Source organism: Zea mays, chromosome 4 (genome assembly GCF_902167145.1).
Source record: "Zea mays cultivar B73 chromosome 4, Zm-B73-REFERENCE-NAM-5.0, whole genome shotgun sequence".
Taxonomy (NCBI): domain Eukaryota; kingdom Viridiplantae; phylum Streptophyta; class Magnoliopsida; order Poales; family Poaceae; genus Zea; species Zea mays.
This window is the reverse complement of record NC_050099.1, coordinates 176692661-176715053: the sequence shown is the minus strand read 5'-3', so window position 1 is coordinate 176715053 and position 22393 is coordinate 176692661. Positions and strand designations below refer to the sequence as shown.

Sequence of the window (22393 nt, the reverse complement as noted above, 5' to 3'; positions counted from 1 at the left end):
GTATATATAATCTTAAAGATCTTTGTTGTTTGAGCTCTCAAAGTGAAATAGTGTCTAGACCGACACGAACAATATTAGATGTTAGTACCGTATAGCGTGAGCACAACACGATTAGTCACCTGTGACTGGACCGATGACTATGCAATGCACCACTGCTGCCTCTGTTGGGTCCCATTCCTCCCGGTGGTAAAGCGGAATGTGCATGGCTGCATCGATCGAGGAATGAAAAATGCACGAATTGATCGGGTGCACACATCACAGCCACACATGGTGTATATATATTTTTTTTGTTATGAATCATTATGCGTACGCATGGCCATTGGCAGCCATGAACGCGCGGAGGAGGCGGACGAGCGTGCGCGGTGCCCTGCCCTGTCCACGCGGAGATGTCCGTGGATGGGATCGAGGAAGAGCAAGACATACCCGCGCGATTCCGCCGAGCACAAGAGGGAGGGAGAGGCCGGTGCCGCGGGCCGCGGCCCATAATGGTGCCTCACGTGACCTGCCACGCCCCCACCGGCCCGCCGAACTCTACTCACCCAGCCAGCCGAGCTCCTCCACCACCACCTTCCCCTTCCGTGTGCGTGCGAGTGCGACACCGCCACTGACCCATTGCGCCCCGCCTCTCGCCTCCCTCCCCCGCCAGTCACCACCACACTTGGTCAAGTTGCCATTTGCCTTCCTCCTCCTCCTCCCCATCGGCCCACCCTCCCCACCACTCACGGTGTAGCTGCCATTGTCGCTGTCTCCCTCTGCGCACTACCACATCACAGTGCCACGATCTCGGTCTCGCCGGTGCCACCTCCGGCGCCCGGCGGCTCTCTCTCTCTCAGACGGTACGGACGTGGCCGGCCGACTGCACGCAGTCCGGCCGGCGCTGCCTCGCAGCAACAAGACGGACAGCTCGCCACCGGCAGGGGGACCTCTGCTCGCCCCCGTCCTCGCGGGGAGACACGGGTTAGGCGCTAGATCCACGCGTCCGGCCCCGCCTGCGGTGCCCGCGGCAGTGCAGGTCCGTCGCCCACCCTCCTACGCTCCTCCCTGTCTCTGCTTGGTAGACGGTGGTGGGTTTTGCCATTTTTGGGTTGGCTGTTCATCCGGGTGCTGCCTGCCGTGGTGGTGGACTGGTGGTGGTGCCGCTGTCGCTCCTCCCAAAAGTGCCTTTTCAGCCGCGCTTCCGGTTGGGGCTGGGGCTGGGGCTCGGTTTGGATTACGGAGCTCCTCCTTTTTTAATCCTGACTCTAATCCGACCTAATCGCAGTCACCTGCTCGCCTACCGGGATATTGTTATTACTTCTCTCCTCCTAACCTCTCTCTGCCTCGCCGCATTCATGGGGACCAGCGCCATCGCCAGCTTTCCCTCCGCCGCGCTCATTGGCTCCGGTGTCGGTGCCGTTGCCGTTGCTGCGCGCCTGCGCCCTGTCCCCCGTCCTCCTCCACGGTGGCGGGATAAACGATGGCTGCGTCCCCGCCAACCGCCGCGTATATATATACGGTTGTTGCCGCCTTGCAGGCTCCGTTCTGCCGACCAGGTAACATGCGCCTCTGCTCTGCTCCGCGCCGCCCGTCCCAGTCACGCCATTCCTGCCGCTCGCCCAGCCGCTCCCCTGCATGTACCGTAATTTATTATTCAGTTCACCGCTGCGTCTCGTCTGATGAGATGAGATTCGGCTGGGCCCTTTTCCCTGCGTCCGTCACCGTCCGTTCGGGCAGGCGAGAAAAGGAAAAGGCCGGCGCCTTTCCTCCTCCGCTCCCCCAACCTGCTGCTCCGGCCGTCGCAGCTTTCTTGGCGCATCTGCGGGTACACAGGCCTCGGTTTGTTGGGTAGGAAATCCCCTTACTCTCCTTTCGCGGCGTGGTTGCGACATTGGCGAAGCTTCTTCCTTCCTTCCTTCCTTCCCGCTGTTTACGTTGCGTTCGCGTGCAAGTTCCTGCCAAAGCGAAGAGGCTGCTACTGGTCGAGGAGCCATTTTCCTCTGCGGCCTGCACAGTGAGAGAGAAAGGTTGGCAGTGAGTGAGTGAGAGAGAGAGAGAGACGCAGCGGCAGCTTTTGCACGCCCGCGGCGCATCTTTTATCCCCGCGAGCTAGTTCGTCTCATGTGTGGCCTTTTTCCCGGGAGGGCGGCGGGCGAAATGTGATGATGAGTTCTCGTGGCGTCCGTCGATCTGTTCGCCATTCTCCCATCATCATAGTTCCCTGTCGTCCTTTGCGCATTTGTTCTTGTCCTCGGGGGAGCGAGGCGTCGGGGTTCGCGCTTCACGTGTTGATTCCTCATCGGATTTCGTGATGCGGAGGCCGCTTTTTGGACGCAGCTGAACAGTTGTGTCTTTTTTTGTTCCGTTCTTGCGCGCCTGCGTTGTCCGGTTCTTCTCTCTCTTACTCGTTCACTATGTGTCTTCAAAAAATTTGAAGCTTTCAAATCTCTGTTACTGCTACCATAATGGCGACGTGATTGCGGAGTCTGATGAGTTATGGGCTTATGGCTCTGGTTTTGCAGGACGGTGTGAATGAAAGGGGCTCAGGATACAAGGCACAGGAAGAAGCTGGACCTCCAGGTTCTCGCGCCCTTCCCAGGATGCCTGGGGAGGATGATCGACATGTTCGACCTCAGCAATGGCGTGGTTGCCACCAAGATGCTAACTGAGAAGGCACATAGAGATGGTATTGTAGATTCTGCATGATTTCTTCTGTTCCCTGGGATGGGTTTCTTCTTTCAGTGTGTGGTGCACAAAATCTCTGATGCAGTATGCTTTGCAGTTTCTCCGGCCGGAAAAGACCGAAGTAACACTTTCAAGATGGCAATTATCCCCCCAGCTCAGACAGAAGATAAACAAGTCTGAAAAAAAATGTTTATTCTTGCATCGAAACCAAACTTGACACAACTGGAAGTTACACAACCTTGATCTTCTCTAATTTACCTGCAGATAGATAGCCAGACGAGAAGGAATTCCCCTACTAAAAGATCAAACTCGCCTACTAAAAGGAGCGGTGCAGCGCCTGTTAAGATGATCATGGAGCAGGGCATGTGGAAAGAAGGGATGCCTGATGAGGAGCCACTGAATGTTGTTGCAAGATTAATGGGACTACATGATGCTCCAGTTCAGCAATCTAATTTCCATTTAGCGAGACAATTGGATAAGGAATATCAACGTGGTGGTTTTGAAGAGAACTACCGGAATCTCAAGCCAAATAAGGAAAGCAAATGCCATCAAAACCAAAAGGCAGGGCACACTTGGAATGGTTCTGGTGACCAACCTTCAAGAATCAATAGCAGCCGGAGCAAGCATCAAGGAAATGAGCCTTGCTGTGAGAAGAGGATGTCGCTTGTCCGCGAGAAGTTTGCTGAAGCGAAGCGTCTAGCCACGGACGAGAAGCTTCTTCATTCGAAGGAGTTCCAAGATGCACTACAGTTTTTAAGCTCAAATAGGGACCTATTCTTGGAGTTCCTTGATGAGCCAAATCCTCTGTTATCAAGCAACCGTTATGAGTTCCAACCTGTCGCGCCACCTTCTCAAGCGAAGCAGATAACCATACTGAAGCCATCAGAACTAGCAAAGAGAAAAGGCAGCATTCTTGTGGGGAGACAACTGTTTTCAGATGGAGATGAAAGGGGACTTAACAGATACAGGCGCCATCAGAGTTTAGATGTTTGCCCGGCAAATTCAAATTTGTCCGAGCCAACAAAAATTGTGTTACTGAAGCCAGGACGACTGTCAAAACCTCATGATTCCAGGATTGCAAGGTCTTCATTATCATCAGCAGAAAACAGTGAAGATGAAAGTATGACGACGGTTGATGAAACCGTGTGCTCAAGAAGGTTGGCAAAGGAGGTCACTTGGCAGACGAGGATGCGGCTAAAAGACAAGCAAGACGAAAAGAGCACGCTCTCATGTGAATACCTTGACTTCTATATCGGAGATGACTCCTTCAGTAAATCAGAAGTTGAGATTTCAAAAGAGATGCCTGGTGAAACAAGTGAGGAGTTGGAGTTTGGCACTCCGACTTCTGGCCGTTCCTGGGATTTTCTGAGCAGAAGTGGAAGTCCTTACTCTGCGTCATGCTCTAGCCAGGCATCCCATAGAAGGGAACCGTCGGTAGTTAGGGAAGGCAAGAAGAAGATTTTGGAGAGATGGTCTATGGTATCGTCAACAGTCAGTAGCGAGGAGGAAATGGAAGGTCGCAGAAGTACAGGCACGCTTGGTGACATACTCACAATACCGAAAGTCAAGGACCAGGAAGGAATTGGGGCGGAAACACTGGGGAGCCCAGCACCTGAGCTGGAACCTGAGGAGCCTTTCTCATGCTTGCCAAGATCTCGGTCTCTTCCACTTTCTCTGTCCTGTGGAGTCGCCGAGTCTAATGGAGGAGTAGCCTCTGGTAGTACTCAGGAAGCTGAAAGGGAGAGGATCAGGAAGTCATCATCGTTTAGGGAAAAGGTTTCAAGCCTGTTCTCTAAAAACAAGAAACCAGTTAGGGAGAAGGCAGATCTATCCGTGAGCAATAGACTCGAGGTCTATGGAGGGGCTGAAACTACTGCTGATGTGAAGAAGGGCTTGAACCGTCTTGCGTTAGACAATCTTCAGAAACAAAGTACTAGTCGTGTAAACACAGACGGGAAGAAGAACGCTGCGCAAGGACTCGTCACTAGTTCTTGTGGTACTAATGATACAGCTAATACCACCCCTGCCAAGGTAATTCAAAACCTATTATTATCTTGTTAAAGCTGGTGCTCATGGTTTTCAAAAGTCACAAAAAACATGATAGTTAGCTTCGCTGTATCAGGACAACATTGCCTCCATTCCAAGTCTTGGCGCCCCAGGAATCCTTGGTGACCCTCAGGACCAGCCTAGTCCTGTATCTGTGCTAGATGGACCGTTTATTATACGTGATAACAGCAGGAATGTACTGTACTCATCTCCATCCCCACGTAAGGCTGAAAGCCCATCTCATCAATCTTGAGCAGTCTAGACTCTAGAGCGAGACGGTCTCATCTCAAATGCCTTTTTGTTTTTTTTACATACATGTGCAGAGGCTTTGTCGAGGTCTCCCTTGATCGGATCGTTTCCACGGTCCCTGCCAGTGTCGTGGGAGGACCCCCCGCCGGAAGCCACGTCGCCGAATTCCCTGAGACTCTCGAGGCTTTTCTCCAAGGCCGACGAGGATCTAGACTCGCTGACGTTCATCCAGAAGCTGGTCCGCTCCTGTGGCATGGACCGAGCAAGCTGCGTGTTGGCTGGCCCTCTGGACCCGGACCTGCTCGAGAAGGTTTCAGAGCACGAAGACGACGGAACCAGGTTCGGGAGAAGGCGGCTTCTTTTCGACGCCGTAAACGAAGCGCTCGCCGAGCTCGCCTGGACGGCGGAACTGGCCGCGTACCCCTGGGGCGGCGGCAGATCACGCCTGGACTGCAACTGCAAGAACGGTTCCGGTGGTGACTCGGCGGCCGAGGAGATCTGGCGCGTTATCAGGAACTGGTCGACACTTGACAAGTACCCTCCCTGCGAAACTATCGAAGGAAACGTCTTGCTGGAGATGATACTCAGGCGGGAGGCGGACAGCGGCGAGACGGCTCGGTTGGAGGTGTTTGGTCTCGGCGCCTCGGTCTGCGCCGTGGTGTTGGAGGAGCTGGTTGAAGAGACGGTTGTGGATCTCCTGACTGACTGCTAGTGAGTGATACTTGCTGCTGCTGTTAACACTGCTCCGTTAATCCACCCCTCAAGATGGAATGGGTCTCTTTGCCTTGTTCACATCTTTGTTTTGACCGGCATTTGCTCTAGCCGTTGACTGGTAATGGATCATGCCATTTGTTTCGCCGTTTAATTACACACACGAGACCAAAAAAAAAAACTGTAAGTAGTTGCATCTCGGAGCCTGTCCCTACCCTGTCCACAAGATGATCTTGTTTTAATCCAAGCTTAGAGCCTAGTCCCATGCATGCCACAAGTATGAAACATAATACATTTTTTTATTATTCTGAGATCCAGACTAAAAACTGCCGCCTTGTCGTCGCCTCGAGATTGGAACTAAGTAGGGAGGAGAATCACTTGAGTCGCCTCCGTATCACGGATAAGGCCCTGTTTCAATCTCATGAGATAAATTTTAGCTTCCTGCTAAACTTTAGCTATATGAATTGAAGTGCTAAAGTTTAGTTTCAATTACCACCATTAGCTCTCATGTTTAGATTACAAATGACTAAAAGTAGCTAAAAATAGCTGCTAAAGTTTATCTCGCGAGATTGGAACAGGGCCTAAGTCTTGCTGTTGCTTATTGGATAAAGGAGATGTTGCTCCTTGGTTGGATTATCAGGGTTCTGGTGGGCTTGTGTGATTGTGTCCTGTGGTTGTGGTCGTGGCTGCCAGCCACAACCACATGTGGCTTATTGGATTATCAGCTGGCACACGAGGGCTTATTCGATTAGAGATGATTTGATGATGATTGAAGGGAATTAAATTATCTTCTATATAAATTTAAATAGGCTAGGATTTAGTCCTCCTGAAACCCCTTCAAACCGAACAAATTCTCATGTGCCAGGGAGAGGAGACAGTGCCGGTGCTGCTGATACCGGTGGGCGCCAGGTCCTGTTACCTGGTTTTCATCTTTTTTATCACCTTTGCAGGGGAGCACGTGAAATTTCCCTGATAGTTGCAGTTGCATGGCATGGCCTGGGGACGGACTGAACTGTCTGTGACCCCTCTGTCTTTGCTTCATACACTACAGGAATCGCGTTCTTTGCCGAGTGTCTAAGACACTCGGCACTATTTTACACTCGGCAAAAGCTTTGCCGAGTGTAACACTCAGCAAAGAACACTCGGTAAATATTTCATCGGCACAGGGTTCTTTGCCGAGTGCTTTTTTTCGGACACTCGGCAAAAAAAACACTCGGCAAATTAAGAATCGAAAAAATTAAAAAAACAGCAAAACATTTTTAAAATTCTAGAAACAACTCTCCAACCCTACCCTATTACCTTACCCATTGCCCTATCATTTTTCACTATTATTTTGAATCAAACTTATATGTTTTGTAAATGGTGAGATTCGAACTCGCAATATTTTGAATCAAACTTATATGTTTTGTAAATGGTGAGATTCGAACTCGCAACCTCTCTCTCGCACATACCCTCCTATACCACTACACTACTACACCAATTATGTTTATATTACGTTTTCATTCCCCATGTACTATAACAAATCGAGAGTAATTTGATTATTTAAAGCACTAAATGAGTTCATTTGAAAATGTGACCAACTATAAAGTTGCATAACTTTTTGAGATCTACAAGTTTTATTTTAATAGTTTCTACATCCGAGACCGTTTACAAAATTTGAATTTGAAATTTGAAAACTTCACACGAAATTTTCAATGATAAGATGATTTCAAATCAAAAATTGTCAACTACAAAGTTTCATTACATTTCAAGACCTACAACTTTTTATTTTGGTGGTTTTTCCATCCGAGACAGTTTGAAAAATTTAAATTTCAAAATTCAAACATAGTTTTGCATAACAAGATGATTTCAAACTAAAACATTGTCAACTACAAAGTTTCATAACTCTTCAATACCTACAACTTTCATGTTGGTGGTTTTTTCTTTCGAAGTCGTTTTCAAAATTCAAATTTTAAATTTTTTAAATTCAGACGTAGTTTTCGTTGACAATATGACTTCAAATGAAAAAGTTGTCAACTATAAACTTCTATAACTTCTCAAGATCTACAAAGTTTATTTTGGTTGTTTGGTCATTTGTTTATCTCAGATAATGGTTCTAACAATATGCACAAATTCTATACGTCTCTCTCGTAGTTTCATAAACTACGAGAGAGATATAGGTTTTATGAACAAATTTATTTTTATTTTGTCATATGAAGAAATGTTCAATATATAAATTGTACATCATGATGAGTTATACAAATTTGTAGTTGAAAACTTTTTCATTTGAATTAATTTACTACTTTAAAATGTGATTTTTAAATTGTCTTTGCCTAGTGTTGGAGAAAAAATATTCGGCAAAGAGCTTTTTGCCGAGTGTTGTATTTATGACACTCAGCAAAGAGCCCTTTGCCGAGTGTCAAAAAAAGACACTCGACAAAGAAACTTTTTGCCGAGTGTCAAAAATAAAACACTCGGCAAAGAGCTTCTTCGCTGAGTGTTTTCTTTTACCGAGAGTTTTTTGCGTGGCACTCGGCAAAGAGCTCTTTGCCGAGTGTCCGAAATAAAACATTCGGCAAAGAATATGACACTCGGCAAAGAGCCAAATTCCGGTAGTGATAGTCCTATGTGTTCGCTTGTGTTGCATGGCATCGTCAGCTAGCTCATGCAGACTGGCTGCCTCTCACTTGTCACAAGTATATGGAACGGCCGGATTAAGATCACGCTACTTCTGAAGTAGGCTATCAGTTATTACCATGAGATCTGCCTTTTTCCTGCAGACTGCAGCCGCTGCCCGCTGCCGCCAATTTGGTGTAAGTTTTTTTTGCGGTATGAGTATGATATGAATGAATGCCATGACCACCTGTTTGCTTGCTTTTTGCTATTGGTGGCCCTGCCCCCCATGTCTGTCCTGTTGACCTGTGGCTGGCTGTGTGTTTGTTGGTGTTGCTTGGTCGTTCAGATTGCATGCACGCAGTGTGGGTACAGTGCGACTGACTGGTGGATCCATTGAATTCGGGGCCGCAGTGAGTGCCACCTTCACGACGGCTCACATCACAGCGGTCTCTGCATGCTTTTCTCACCTGTCCTTCAAGCAAGCTTCATTGAATTCGTTGGATCATTGCTTGTTTCATCTGTCATGGCGTTCGGCAAGCTGGCAAGGCAACGCTGCTGTGCAGGTGCAGCCACCTTCCGTGGTGTCTCGTCTTGATTCACCGTATGCGTTAATTTTATTTAAGATTATTATATTTAGTTACTTATATGTGTGAGTTACAGACTACATAAATAAATGCAAAATAAGACATTTTAATGCTACGGACAGGCCTTGCGCCGCCTGCGCGTTGCACGTCGATCAGAGGTCTGGCCAGGCCATGTCCACATGGCTCAAATCACCGCACGAATCTTCATGCCAAAAATGTTTCCAACGGCGATGATAGGACCTGTGCGGCCACATATACATGCGGAAAGTTCACTCCCCTCAAAGCTCCCAGTTAGCTAAACTAGCTCAATTTATATTGGCACGGCATAGAAGCACCCAAATACATGCAAAAGGACGTCCACATGTTACAATGATATTGTTACATTGAGATCGTCCTATCTTTCCGATTTTCGACCATTATTTGGATCAATTCGTTTTTCCGTATATCTTATGTCTGGTCTTGTTTCCGACAATTTTGATTTCGAATCTGTTTTTGAATTAAAATGTATAAATGAAAACGCAGAAAGGGTTTATCCCAACGACCCGACCAATACCGTCCATCTACATCCTCTCCGCTGCAGCTACATGTAGGACCATTTTTTTTTACAAAAATAATATTCGCATTTGTGGACATGTTTCCAAAAATAATATCACCATATTTTATGCCACACTTTTTAAGGTTAGACGCTTAATTTCATTTTTATGCGACATCTTGGCATGTCTAAAAAAAATCTTGCAACGTTTTTATAAGTTGTTGACGAGTGTAACATACGTAACAAATTTTTCTTGTCATACCTATGGCTACAAACAAAACATAGACCTAATTCGGTCAAACATATTTAATCTTAGACGTGGGAAACTATATCAAGTAAGGCAACAAATCAAACAGAACTCATATGGTGCGTTTGGTTGAGGAGCCAACTGGATAGAGTGCCTCCATTCTAGTTTCTAAGAATCGAGCATTTCATTCTGTTTTTTGGCAAATAGGACGGAACCGCTTCATTTTTTATTTGGTTGAAGAGTAGAATAGAGCGGAGTCGCTCCGTTCATTATTTGGTTGGAGAGCCATATGAGTGTGGAGTGGAAAAGAGGGAGGAGAGCGCTCGCGTCCGATCATTTTAGTGGAGCGAGATCATCCCAAATAGTTGCCATATATAGACTCTAGAAACCATTCAGCTCTACTCCGTTGGAAATCAAACATTAAAAAAAATAAGAATGGAACCGTTCTATTCCTCTCTGCTCCTCGATCAAACACACACTTAAACTCGTTTTGATCTAGAGAGCCAACATTATGGGCTAAAGAGTCCGGTTCTATAGTTGAGGAAGAAAAAAAACTTTTATGACAATTGATGTCTTGATGGAGGTAAAATAGTTTTTTAAGGACTAGTTTGAGAACTCTATTTTTCTAAGGGATTTATATTTTTAAAAAAATTGAAAATCTGGAGGTTTTAAAACTAGCCCTAATAAATAAAAGTAAACCCGAGCAAGAACGAACCACTCTCGTACTCACGTCCACTCACATCCAGAAATTTTAAAAATAGAAAAACCAGCCCAATGGTGCTGTGTTTACAAATTACACCTGCTTGCTGTTGATCTTCGTTTCCCGTCCAGCCGTTTTTCGCATCCACGTGGGCCAGCCGGCCAGGCGACCGCCGCCACCGCCGCCCTACTCCTGGTCCCAGCTCTGCTGCACCCTTCGCCGGCGACGAGCGTCCACCGCGGCAGGTACACCCACCCCCCTCACTTTTGCCCCTCCAACCAAAAGCGCCGGCATCTCAAACCGGACGGCGCTCTCTTCTCTATCCTCTGTGTCCCCTCCACCAAAACCGACGACGACGTCGCTCTCCTCCACCGGTGCTCGGCGCTCTCCCTCCACCAGCGGCGGTCCACCGACGCTCGGCGAGCTCCACCGGCGGGCGCTGGTCAGATCCTCTCGGCAGTCATCCACCTGGCACGTCGGATAGCTCGCGCCTCCGTTGGCAGTCCCACCGCCGCCCGGCCCTCCCCCAGCGCCCCCGGTGATCCGGACCGCACCCGCTTGCTCGGCCTAACGACCGGCTCCTGCCCCGCCGCAGCCGAAGCTCCCAGCGTCCTCCTGCAGGCCGAGCTGAAGGTTCAGCGCGCCGGTGGAGTTCGACGACGAAACTCCGTCACGTCATACCTCTCCGCCTCCCGTCTCCAATCGGGGCTCCCAGCGTCTCGGAGAAGAGGAGCAGCACGGCACGGCGGCTGTGGCGAGGAAGGCTCCTGTCCCATCCCAACCCAGTTAGCAGCCGCCCAAGGAGGAGGAGATCCAATCGGCGTGCGGGCGTCCGCGGTCCATCCATCGATCCAATTCCAATCTGCAGGTGAGCAGCTCGGTTAGATTCCCAATCAACAGCTCGAATCGCCTGCTCTCCCATCCTATTGAATGAAACTATGATATACAATTGGTTTGCCTAGTTATTATCTCGAATTAATTTGTAAAGATCTCCACTTTGGTTCGATTTGATTGTTTCTTCAACTAGTGGCATATTGGTCTGCTTCTTACGCGATTCAACTATTGGCATATTGGTTGGATATGAATATGGCCATTTGCAGTTTTTCTAGCGTTTGCTAATGAACACCTCTAAAGGTGGCTGTTGCACTTGCAGTAGGATTACATTTGTGTGAAATCGAATGGTTGGTGATCTGTTGTTGACTGGTTAAGAGTGCTGCCAAAGTTTTAGTTTAGAGACCTGCTGCTCGGTGTTCGCCGTATCCCATCGCGTGTTAGCGTCTGCCGACTGTGTTCTAAATTTGTGTTCGTTTTGAAACTGTGTTCTGAAACCGTGCAAACTGTGTTTTAAAACTGTGCCGTAAAATAGACTGTCCTGTGAACGGCGGAGCTTAGCAGTTTTGATCTAGAGCTGAGCGGCGGCAGAGCGGGGGGAGGGAGAACAGCGAACAGATTTGATAGGGGCAAGTGTCCGGCTACTAGCTGCCAATATAACTAAATAAGGTTAAGTTTCAAATAACCCTCTAAATGGCATTTTGTCTGTAAGACAACGTTTGATAATGGTCTCTTAGCGAAGCGTGTTCCTATAATAGCATTTGAGTGAATCCTAAGTTTCATAATGGCATAAATCCAATTTTCTCTATGAATTATATAAATTATATCAGCATCTATTGACCTACTTATGAATTATCATAATTTAGGTATATAGATTATATAAACCACCTAATAATCTGTGTTGTTTGTTTACCTCTCGACTTATTTAAGTTGGATTATATAATCTAGAGGGTAAACAAAGAGGGCCTAAGATTAGATAGTATTTGAAAGGCTTGCCTGCATAATAGTCGCACTTTACCCGCAGCGAGGAGGTCGGCTACCTTTCTCCTCCGGCGAGCTCCACGAGGGCGCCGACGAGGGGATGGACGCGCAGCCTAACTGGAGAGGTGGACCGGCGGCGACTAGGATATCGTACAAGAACGCCACCATCGTCATGTGCGCCTTTAACCTCTTCGTTGCGGCCCTCCTCCTCCACAACTACTACTCGTCCTGGACGCGTATCGCCGGAGGCAACAAGCTCGATTCTGGTACGGTTCCGTGATCTCGTGTTCGCCCTGAATTTATCATTTTGCTTTGGATCTTTGGATTGAGAGGTGTGTTCGGTTTGGTCCCGATTTAGTAGTACGGTTCATTGGTTAGCTAACTAAATCTAGCAAAGTTTGGGGATTTTCTTCCAATTAAACATGGGGTTTGATTATAACTTGGCATAGGAAATATTGATGCCGATCCATCTTTGCAAATCTGAGCATCTGGGGGAAAGACCCCTTTATCCATCCTGAGTTCAGATGAGTTCTAAGATTGTGCATTTGTGGTTGCTCCAAAAATGCCTCTGTTAGGATTACTCATTTCACCCGCTGCCAGCATTCTCAGTGCCCAACTGTTAGATCATTGATCTTGATGGAGTTAAGTTGTTTTGGTGCTTGGTTAAAGTCTATTTGTAAGTGTTAGGTTTTTACTGTGTTAGAAAATTCTGCAGTCTGCTCCTCACATTGTGATTGTGCACCTCGCTTCTATTATTTGATGATTAAGTTCAGCTTAAGTACTGGGTTCTACTATTGTGCAGCTCAGCTTCGGTATATATGGGAATCTGAGGAGCTGCGTCGTGCTATGGAGCCTGTGGATTTGATTAGAAGAGTATGTTTCCGTGCACTTTGTGAGTGATTTGAGAAAGAAATTGAGATACACACCATGTTGCAGCATAGAAGACCTTTGTTTTTTTGACAATTCTCATTGATCGTTACATAGGTGAAGGAAATTGAGCAAGAAGCTTATGGTGAGCATGGCATGGCGACAGATGAAGATCCTAAGCAAACTGCCGCTGTTGATTTATCAAAACGGCTTAAGGATTTGAGGGCAGGCAATGATGGCAGTAGCCAAAAAGGTTTTTTTCCCAGCCCACTGCTCAGTCTTTTACTTTTTGCAATTTTCAGACAAAACATAGTTTGGATAATTTTATTTGTATTGTGCAATATGTACGGTAGGAATAGGACTTGATAAATATGGTTCATTCCTTACAATAAAGCAGGGATAATTTGAACCGTTGCGCTTTCATGCATGCTCAATGCATAATAAACTTTAAAGCGATGTCATTACTACTACCAATTTGTATTTCCAGTGTAAGCACGTCAGCTAGCAGCTACATGCTCTGGAATAGAGTGCTTTCTAAGTAATGGTACTGCTTTGCTAGAGCAGCCTGGCAGCTTTCTCCCCTTTACCCTTCTTGACTTGTTGTAAACCTGCTGAACTGATGATCTTTTGTGAACATCTCCAGCTCTCGAAGAATGGCGTAAACGGAAGATGGAGCGTGCAAGGCAGCGAGCCATCGAAAAGAATGGGACTTCTAGTGTGAAAACTAAATGAGGTGAGGAGTGTAATGCAGCACAAGGGATTTTGTTTTCATGTGTCTCGGAGCTGCTCCATGATGCATTCAAGTCAATCCGTCCATCGTAAGCGAGTGTAGCTGTGATGACCCATGTTTTTAAAGCCACAGGCAGCGGTGTTCTTGTAGAAACGTGAAGTTTTAATATTTGTGATTGTCCATGTTGCCGTGTTTTTTAACCGTCATGTATCAGTATCAACTTTGTTTGTTCATGGAATCATCCCTGCAAATACTTTATGCTTTTGCTTGAGTCCTCATAGTGTTTGGTTTGACGAGAAGGGTGAATGGGATGGGGTCATCTGTGGATTTGGAAATATGAATATGTATGATATCTGTTTGGTTGAATGGATGAGGCAAGTTCTTTTGGTTTGGTTAGATGGATGAGAGTGAACAAAATGAGAATAATTGACTATTTGTATCTACATTATTTTTTTAAAAAATAAAAATTAATTATACAAAGATAAATATGCGCTAACACAAATTTTGTCATGGTAATTGCTAATTTCAAATTCTAATTGGCATATAAAACATGCAATAATCAACGTATTAGCACTTATTAAAATTAATTTCGGTTCTTTTGTTTTCCTAATTTTTTGGGGGCAAAACCCTTTGTTGGACCCGCCGCTGCCTCGTGCGTTTCTAGGATGGCCACGCTGAGGAACCTGAAGGTCAAGACGTCAACGTGCAGGTGCTGACAGATCCTTAGAGCATCAGCATCAGCATCACTCTTCCTCTTCTTCCTTATCATGTCACTGAGACTGACAAGTCTTGCTTGCTGTTCTCATTTCAGAAGTCAAAACGAAACTTGAACTTCGCCTTGTGCAGGAGAACGTTTTATAGCTGAGTCAAGGATGATGGACCCAGACTGCCACAAGCGACTTGTCAAGCCAACACAACACAACATTTTTAAACACTGTCTGACTTGAAAACAACGCTGGTACGACATAAAAAAAAGGATTTTAGATGCTGTGCGTTGTTTTGTTTTCTTAGGCCATTTCAACGTTGCAGGCTGAGGTGGAGGAGTCGAATGAGCAAGTTGCTGAGATTGGAGAAGCCGAGAGTACAATCGCAGAGGTCGAAGCACTTGTCAAGCCAACACAACCTCTCCAGTTTTATCGTGTTGAGCCCTCGTGTGCTCACTACAGACAGTACGTGTTGGTTAAGCTTTGCTGCTTTTGTTAACTTACTTAGATGCAAATTCTATACATTGTATTGCTGTACAATCTTCTATCACCATTCATTTGCGTGTTGTTTGGGCAGATATTGCTACTTGTAGTTTTCCTGTTAGCAAGGGGCAAACAAAAAGAGAACACTCTACAAAAATGTCTCCCGGATTATCCGTGCAAATACCCGTGACGACAACCGGCTCAAGACATCAGGTAGGATCTTCGACGAGATGCCTGGCAACACAGGTAGAAGCTCTTGCACCACAGACACCACGTTCACGTCCTGCCAACCACGGGAATGGATGTCAGCAACCCTCAACATCGGTTCTTTAGTAGTATTAAAACCAAAAAAGAAAAAGGGAAGAGCTTAGCACCCATACCCCGCCCACTGTTGGAGTTGCAGTCCCGGATGTCAGGAACTTCACAACCTTCTCGACGTTGTTCAGGATGACCCTGTCTTCCTCTGTGATCGTCGGAAGCAATGCCCTGGCCCTGACAGGAACCATGCTAAAAACTGGGGCCGCGTTTCCTATCCCAAAAGACGCGGCGATCTGGATCAACTGCTCCCTTGAAATCGCATCGATGGCTTTCACAATCTGCGATGCAGAAAATGAGAGACCTTTAGTTTTGAATGAGCATCTGACTATAACAAGGAAACCTTAATATGAGCATGTGACTACCGGCAGCTGTAAAATAGTATAAGAGCGAGCTGTACCTCGTCAAGAATAAACTCCCGAAAGAAGTTCCCCCTCTCAGAGAGTAGAAAAGCAAGAGCCGCACGGGCTTTAACTGGCTGCTCAGGCTGCGCTACGGCCATTGCAAATACAGGAACCAGACTGGTGCTAGGTTGACCTCCCAACTCAGCCAGCTCAGCCATGTTTCCCTTCAAGTTCTCCCCACCACCGCTCTTCGCTGCACGGATAAAATTCTCGAAAGCTTGCATAACATCAATGAACCTTTCCGCGTCGAAAACACCGGTTTTGCCATATATGGTGTAACGCAAGGCGCTCCTTAGCCGAGGCGATTCGTCCGTTAGTAGCCTCTGGTATTGTCAAATAAAGCCACGTGTTAGTAATATGGAAGTTTAAAGCAAATACCCAACTAGAACTTCTTTGTGCCTCCTACGTGTGTTTCTTTGACACAGAATTGTTTTAGTTGCAACAGTGTCAATGCACACGGTACAGACCTGTGCGATGTATGGGTATGCTTCATCCACAATGGCAAATTCAGGATCTCCCACCAAAGCTATGCCTTCTAATACTCCGATGGCTCTAATAATCAAAGCAAAATACGGAGGTATCCTGAATGGATAATCAAAAGTTATCTGTGCTAGATCTGCTGCCAATTCTTGGAAGTTAATATTCTTGGCACCGCCTCCTTCTAGTGCCTGATCAAAAACCTTGGCCAGTACAGGCAAGATAGGATCCAAGTTAACCCCTTCAGGAATAAAACCAAGCTTCACAAAGTCCTTAACAATTGCATCATAATCACGATGAATAAGGTGAGCTATTGCTTCGATCATTCCATACTTTTGATCATCTGTCAGTTTTGTTACAAGCCCTGCAAAGTAAAATTACACATTTTTATTGTTTTTTCCAGGTAGAAGGTTCGAAGTAGTCTCTCCGCATCTGCTGGGGGATGGTTCCCTTTCCCATACCCCACTCATGTGGAAGCTTCCGACACGGGTCTACCCCCTTTTTTATTGTTTTTTCCATGTGCTTAAAAATGAAAAAAAAGATAGCAAAAAGTAGGCTGAACAAAAAGCTAAAGACACAAATAATTTTGTGCAAACTTAGTCAGCAGAATTCTTGCTAAAGGCAATGCAAACAGGCTATCAGATGCTACTGAAAAGGCCTGCACTTTCATGCTTTAGTCTAGTACGAGTATGCACAGTTGCAGTTACTAGTTAGTAATGCAGAGTGAAAGAAAATTCTTAAATGGATGTCACTGTGTCATTGTAGTAATAATAGTAAAGCAGTCTTATGTGCCAAAAAAAATCTAATATAATGTTTATATATAATTTTATGAGAAGCAAAACAAAATACCATAGTTGGACAAAATAGTTATTTGTGGATTTTCAAACTACTAGTTGACATACCAAAATCAAGAATAGCCAGCTTTCCATCAGGTGTTCTAATCATATTGCCAGGATGTGGATCAGCGTGGAAGAACCCAGTATCAAGCAACTGCAAATAAAAATAAATATAACATGAAGATACTTCCTCTAAAAAAGGTGACATGAGTGCACACATATCTTCAATCATGTAGGACGGGAATACTATGGATAAGATGGTGAAGACCGTTATTCCTTACCTTCAGCAAGTGAGTGCATGCATATGTTCAATCATGTAAGATGTGGATAGTATTTATAAGATGTAAACAAATGCTTTTCAAACTAACCTGTTTCAGATAGCAAATGACTCCTACACTGACCAATGATCCAACATCGTCCTCTGTGCTCTGTGACAACTTCTCTCCCTCTATCCATTGTGTGGTAAGAACTTTTCTAGACGTGTATTTATGGTAAGTCTTTGGTACAACAACCTGGGAGAATTTTCAATAAATTAACAAAAGTGAATTTTGACAGTGAAACTAACATTTACATGTTGTGTTCAGTAACAGTATAGAATATAGATGTTATAAACTATCTTGTTACACAACTTCCCACTTCCACAGGGCAAATTTATGACTACCAGAGTAATTACCTGTGGAAGATCTTCTTTCATCACGTCAGCAAAGTAAGTGCCATTTTCCCCTTCATTTACATAATCAAGTTCTTCAAAAAATCGAGCAGCCCACTCATCTACCAGGCCAACAACATCGATGGACACCTAACAGTATTCGGCAATGTTTCAGTTCAAATTAACAAAGGCGTGTCTCTGCCAGTTCTTCCCAAGTAGATGAAAATCTTACCTGTGGAAATCTCCTGAGTACCAAACCCAAGTTTCTAATGATGAATAAATCGATGGTAACAGTCTCAAGTACAAATGGCCTCTGAACTTTGACAGCTACTAGTTCTCCCGTTTCTTTCAAGCGGCCCTTATAAACCTGTCCCAGAGATGCTGCAATACAATGCATTGAATATGTATAGTCAAGGAATTCGATTACTGTGGAGTGTGGCAAGCAGAGACTGCATCATTGTCTACCTGCAGCGATTGGGGAGGGGGATAACTCTGAGTAGATTGCTTGCCAAGGCTGACCAAGCTCTTCTTCAAGAAGAGCCATTGCTATATCATCTGGGAATGAAGGAACCTTGACGTCGCAGTAAAAAATCCCCAATCAGCAAGTAGGTATGTGCTATATACATGCGGTAACAAGGGAAACTTAACAAAAGAACTATTGCAGGCAGCACTACCTTATCACATAATTTCTGCAACTCGGTCATTGCTGCAGGGGACAGAATATCTGGACGTATACTTAGCGCCTGCCCAAGCTTGATGTAAGCAGGACCCAGAGACGTCACGATTTCTCTCAGTTCAATTGCGCGAGCCACTTCATTCTATCGACGAACATGTTCCAACACCAGAAGACAGCGATCAGCAAGCGCGTTTACATGGTTTTAGGGAAGGCAACGCAGCTGCAGGAAGGAATATGATAGGTACCTCCTTGAGCTTCTTGTTAATAAGATCGGATACGAGATGGGAGATGAAACCACCAGCGACAGACAGCAGCTGCACAACCCGGGTGGCGACGGCCCTAGGACGCTTGCCCCAGTAGGCTGATATGATTTCAGGGCTATACACAAGAGGCAGGCCCTCATTGTTGTCCGCGGATTCTACCTTGAACCAATGAAGGTAGGGGGGAAAAACGGAATTCAGTAACAACCTAGCTGTGCATAGATTAATTGATGTTGTGGAGTTGTGTGCTGGAAGTGATTCTGACGTTCTGTAAATGGTAATTAGTTATAGAAGAAGAGAGCACGCTGAGTGAAAGGTTAGGTGAAGTGGGATCAAGGAGGGTTGCAGTCTGGACGCACCTCGACGAGGCGGAGGCGGACGTTGTCGTCGGCGAACTGCTCGTCGCGGAGGTTCTGGCCGCGGAGACCGCGCATGAGCGTGGCAAGCTGCTCGTCCTGCTCCATCTGCTTACGCACGCGCTGGATCTCCTTGGACACCTCTCCGAACCTCTGGGTTACTCACACGATCGAACAGGGAGAGAAACATGTCAGCGAGGTCACAGGAGCGACGATGGAAGGGGAAAAGGCAGCACGGACGGGAGCACCGGGCCCCAGGTTCGAAACTTACGGTGTCAGAGAGGTCATTACGGCTCCTGGTCCTGCCGCGGGAGGAGGAGGAGGTGGAGGTGGACAGCTTGGGCTCCGTGGCGACGGCGCGGACGCGTGGGAACTGTCCTCGGCGGTGGAGCGCTGGGAGGTGCGCTACGCGGCCGAAGCCGCCGCAGTGCAGTAGATGCGGCGCCGCCGCCGCAGCCTCCATGCCGGCTGTGGTGTGGACTCGGCCCGCAGCAGCGTCTCTGGTGGGAGGTGGGAAGCGAGGCCGGCGTGGCAAGCGTGGAGCGGGCGGGCAGCGGGGGTTGCGATGTGAGAAGGCAACTGACTGGCCGGCTGGACAGACGTGAAGTTGGTGGTGGTTCAGTGGTTGGGAGAGAAGAGGAATTGGGGGCGGGGGGATGGTCAATAGCAGGCCACTCAGGTCACCGGGGTGGCGCGCGCGTGGCCACGAGTGCCGTGAGCCGCGCTTGTGGTGCCGCGCGCCCTCCCGCGTGCGCCGCGAGTGCGGCACTAGCACACGGACGGCGCGGAGGCGGGCACCGCGCTGGACAAAGAACGGGTGGACGGTGGCAGAACAGTCGTCGCCGTCGACGACGACGACCCCACCGTGAGAGCGGAGAATGTCAGGTCAGGTGAGAGCACCTCATTCTTGTTTAATCTCGTATTTTTTCCCCTACTCTATACTATATTATCGTATTCTTTATCAGCATGCTGAATAGGAAATTAGTTGCAGAGTCTTTTCATTTATTTGAGCTTTCAAAATGGGATAAAGACACAAGTAAGAGCTTGACTGGAGTTGGTGGGTTCACGCTTGCGATATGTTCGTGTTTCGTTCGAACGTTCAATTCACAAAAAATAGGGTACCGATAAAAACAGTCCTAGGTGATCAAACATTTCATCTAGTAGCCATAGAATTAACGTCTATGCAAAAATTAAACTATTTTCGGATACCGGGTATCATTTTTGAAAATTTATCGAAATTTTAGACCAAACAAAAACAGAAACAGTTACTAAAAATACAAAAACAAAACTGGTAGAAAAAAAACAGAAACGAAAACAAAAACGGTTTGGGTCTCTTTCGATCGTTCCTGCACATTATCGTTTTTATTCTGTGTTGTACTGTCGGTAATGAATTCAGTATTTTTCAAAAAATATATATTAAATTTGGGTTTATATTATAAATTTATAATAAATTTGTTTTCACTTAGAAAAATATAAAACTAATTTTATTATTTTTTTAAAATTGTCGGGGACCATAATTAGGGGTACCCTCAAGACGCCTAATTCTCAGCTGGTAACCCCCATCAGCATAAAGCTGCAAAGGCCTGATGGGTACGATTAAGTCAGGGATCAGTCCACACGAGTGACTCGATCACGCTTCACCCGAGCCTAGCCTCGGCCAAGGGCAGCCGACCTCGAGAGACTTTCGTCTCGCCCGAGGCCCCCTTTTTATGGCGGACACATCACCGGCTCGCCCGAGGCCTTGGCTTCGCTCAGAAGCAACCTTGACTAAATCGCCGCACCGACTGACCAAATTGCAGGGGCATTTAACGCAAAGGTGGCCTGACACCTTTATCCTGACACGCGCCCCCGGCAGAGCCGAAGTGACCGCCGTCACTCCACCGCTCCACTGGCCAGTCTGACAGAAGGACAGCGCCGCCTGCGCCACTCCGACTGCAGTGCCACTCGACAGAGTGAGTCTGACAGGCAGTCAGGCCTTGCCAAAGGCGCCACGGCGAACTCCGCCCCGCCCGACCCCAGGGCTCGGACTCGGGCTAAGACCCGGAAGACGGCGAACTCCGCCCCGCCCGACCCCAGGGCTCGGACTCGGGCTAAGACCCGGAAGACGGCGAACTCCGCTCCGCCCGACCCCAGGGCTCGGACTCGGGCTAAGACCCGGAAGACGGCGAACTCCGCTCCGCCCGACCCCAGGGCTCGGACTCGGGCTAAGACCCGGAAGACGGCGAACTCCGCTCCGCCCGACCCCAGGGCTCGGACTCGGGCTAAGACCCGGAAGACGACGAAACTCCGCTTCGCCCGACCCCAGGGCTCGGACTCGGGCTAAGACCCGGAAGACGACGAACTCCGCTCCGCCCGACCCCAGGGCTCGGACTCGGGCTAAGACCCGGAAGACGACGAAACTCCGCTTCGCCCGACCCCAGGGCTCGGACTCGGGCTAAGACCCGGAAGACGACGAAACTCCGCCTCGCCCGACCCCAGGGCTCGGACTCCGCCCTGGCCTCGGCCGAACGACTTCCGCCTCGCCCGACCCCATGGCTCGGGCTCGGCCACGGCAACGGAAGGCAGACTCAACCTCGGCTTCGGAGGAACCCCCACGTCGCCCTGCCTAGGGCACAGACCGCCACGTCAACAGGAAGCGCCATCATCATCCTACCCCGAATCGACTCGGGTCACGGAGAACAAGACCGGCGTCCCATCCGGCCAGCTCCGCCGGAGGGGCAATGATGGCGCTCCACAAGCTCTATGACGACGGCGGCCCCCAACTCTCTTACGGAAGCAGGACGACGTCAGCAGGGACTCGACCGCTCCAACAGCTGTCCCTCCACCAGGCTCCGCCGCACCTCCGACAGCCACGACATCACGCCAGCAGGGTGCCCAGATCTCTCCGGCTGCCACATTGGCATGTACCTAGGGCGCTAGCTCTCCCTCCGCTAGACACATAGCACTCTGCTACACCCCCCATTGTACACCTGGGTCCTCTCCTTACGACTATAAAAGGGAGGACCAGGGCCTTCTTAGAGAAGGTTGGCCGCGCGGGACCGAGGACGGGACAGACGCTCTCTTGGGGCCGCTCGCTTCCCTCACCCGCGTGGACGCTTGTAACCCCCCTACTGCAAGCGCACCCGACCTGGGCGCGGGACGAACACGAAGGCCGCGGGACTTCCACCTCTCTCACGCTCGACTCCGGCCACCTCGCCTCTCCCCCCTTCGCGCTCGCCCACGCGCTCGACCCATCTGGGCTGGGGCACGCAGCACACTCACTCGTCGGCTTAGGGACCCCCCCTGTCTCGAAACACCGACAGTTGGCGCGCTAGGTAGGGGCCTGCTGCGTGCTGACGAACAGCTCCCCGTCAAGCTCCAGATGGGCAGTCTCCAGCAACCTCTCCGGCCCGGGACGGTGCTTCGTTTCGGGACTCTTGAGTTCATGTCCTTCGACGGCAGCTACGACATGATACTTCTTCCACCGCCGCGCGACTACGACAATGGCGGCCGACAACCC

The 22393-nt window shown here is 48.1% G+C and overlaps 3 protein-coding genes across 25 annotated transcripts; 2 read left to right on the top strand and 1 right to left on the bottom strand.

Moving 5' to 3' along the window:
• Positions 1 to 448: 448 nt before the first annotated feature.
• LOC103654120 (Phosphatidylinositol N-acetyglucosaminlytransferase subunit P-related) lies at positions 449 to 5824 on the top strand. 21 transcript variants are annotated; one of them, XM_008680951.3, is made up of 6 exons: positions 449 to 1012; positions 2499 to 2662; positions 2759 to 2835; positions 2926 to 4692; positions 4784 to 4928; positions 5031 to 5824. In XM_008680951.3, exons 2-6 carry the CDS (start codon positions 2509 to 2511, stop codon positions 5666 to 5668), a joined length of 2781 nt encoding a protein of 926 aa, XP_008679173.1. In that variant the 5' UTR covers positions 449 to 1012; positions 2499 to 2508; the 3' UTR covers positions 5669 to 5824. The 21 variants fall into 21 exon arrangements, with proteins under 21 accessions (XP_008679173.1, XP_020408297.1, XP_035823321.1 ...); XM_020552708.3 differs by having other exon boundaries at positions 4766 to 4928; positions 5031 to 5821; XM_035967428.1 differs by having other exon boundaries at positions 451 to 1012; positions 2930 to 4692.
• A 4426-nt stretch (positions 5825 to 10250) lies between these two features.
• Positions 10251 to 14130, top strand: LOC100193613 (uncharacterized). Of its 3 annotated transcripts, XM_008678346.3 has the most exons (6): positions 10251 to 10570; positions 10921 to 11193; positions 12181 to 12403; positions 12940 to 13010; positions 13122 to 13257; positions 13648 to 14130. In XM_008678346.3, the coding sequence occupies exons 3-6, from the start codon at positions 12238 to 12240 to the stop codon at positions 13734 to 13736; spliced, it is 462 nt and encodes a 153-aa protein (XP_008676568.1). In that variant the 5' UTR covers positions 10251 to 10570; positions 10921 to 11193; positions 12181 to 12237; the 3' UTR covers positions 13737 to 14130. The 3 variants fall into 3 exon arrangements, with proteins under 3 accessions (XP_008676568.1, XP_035822555.1, NP_001132186.1); XM_035966662.1 differs by lacking the exon at positions 10921 to 11193; NM_001138714.1 differs by having other exon boundaries at positions 10459 to 11193; positions 13648 to 14098.
• Positions 14131 to 14944: 814 nt separating this feature from the next.
• On the bottom strand, positions 14945 to 19511 carry LOC100304404 (uncharacterized). The gene is made up of 13 exons (NM_001361418.1): positions 19166 to 19511; positions 18898 to 19047; positions 18524 to 18700; positions 18277 to 18420; positions 18068 to 18173; positions 17835 to 17983; positions 17627 to 17752; positions 17322 to 17465; positions 17020 to 17107; positions 16108 to 16481; positions 15637 to 15963; positions 15302 to 15517; positions 14945 to 15204 (listed from the first exon to the last, which is right to left on the bottom strand). The coding sequence occupies exons 1-13, from the start codon at positions 19355 to 19357 to the stop codon at positions 15070 to 15072; spliced, it is 2328 nt and encodes a 775-aa protein (NP_001348347.1). The 5' UTR covers positions 19358 to 19511; the 3' UTR covers positions 14945 to 15069.
• Positions 19512 to 22393: the final 2882 nt, after the last annotated feature.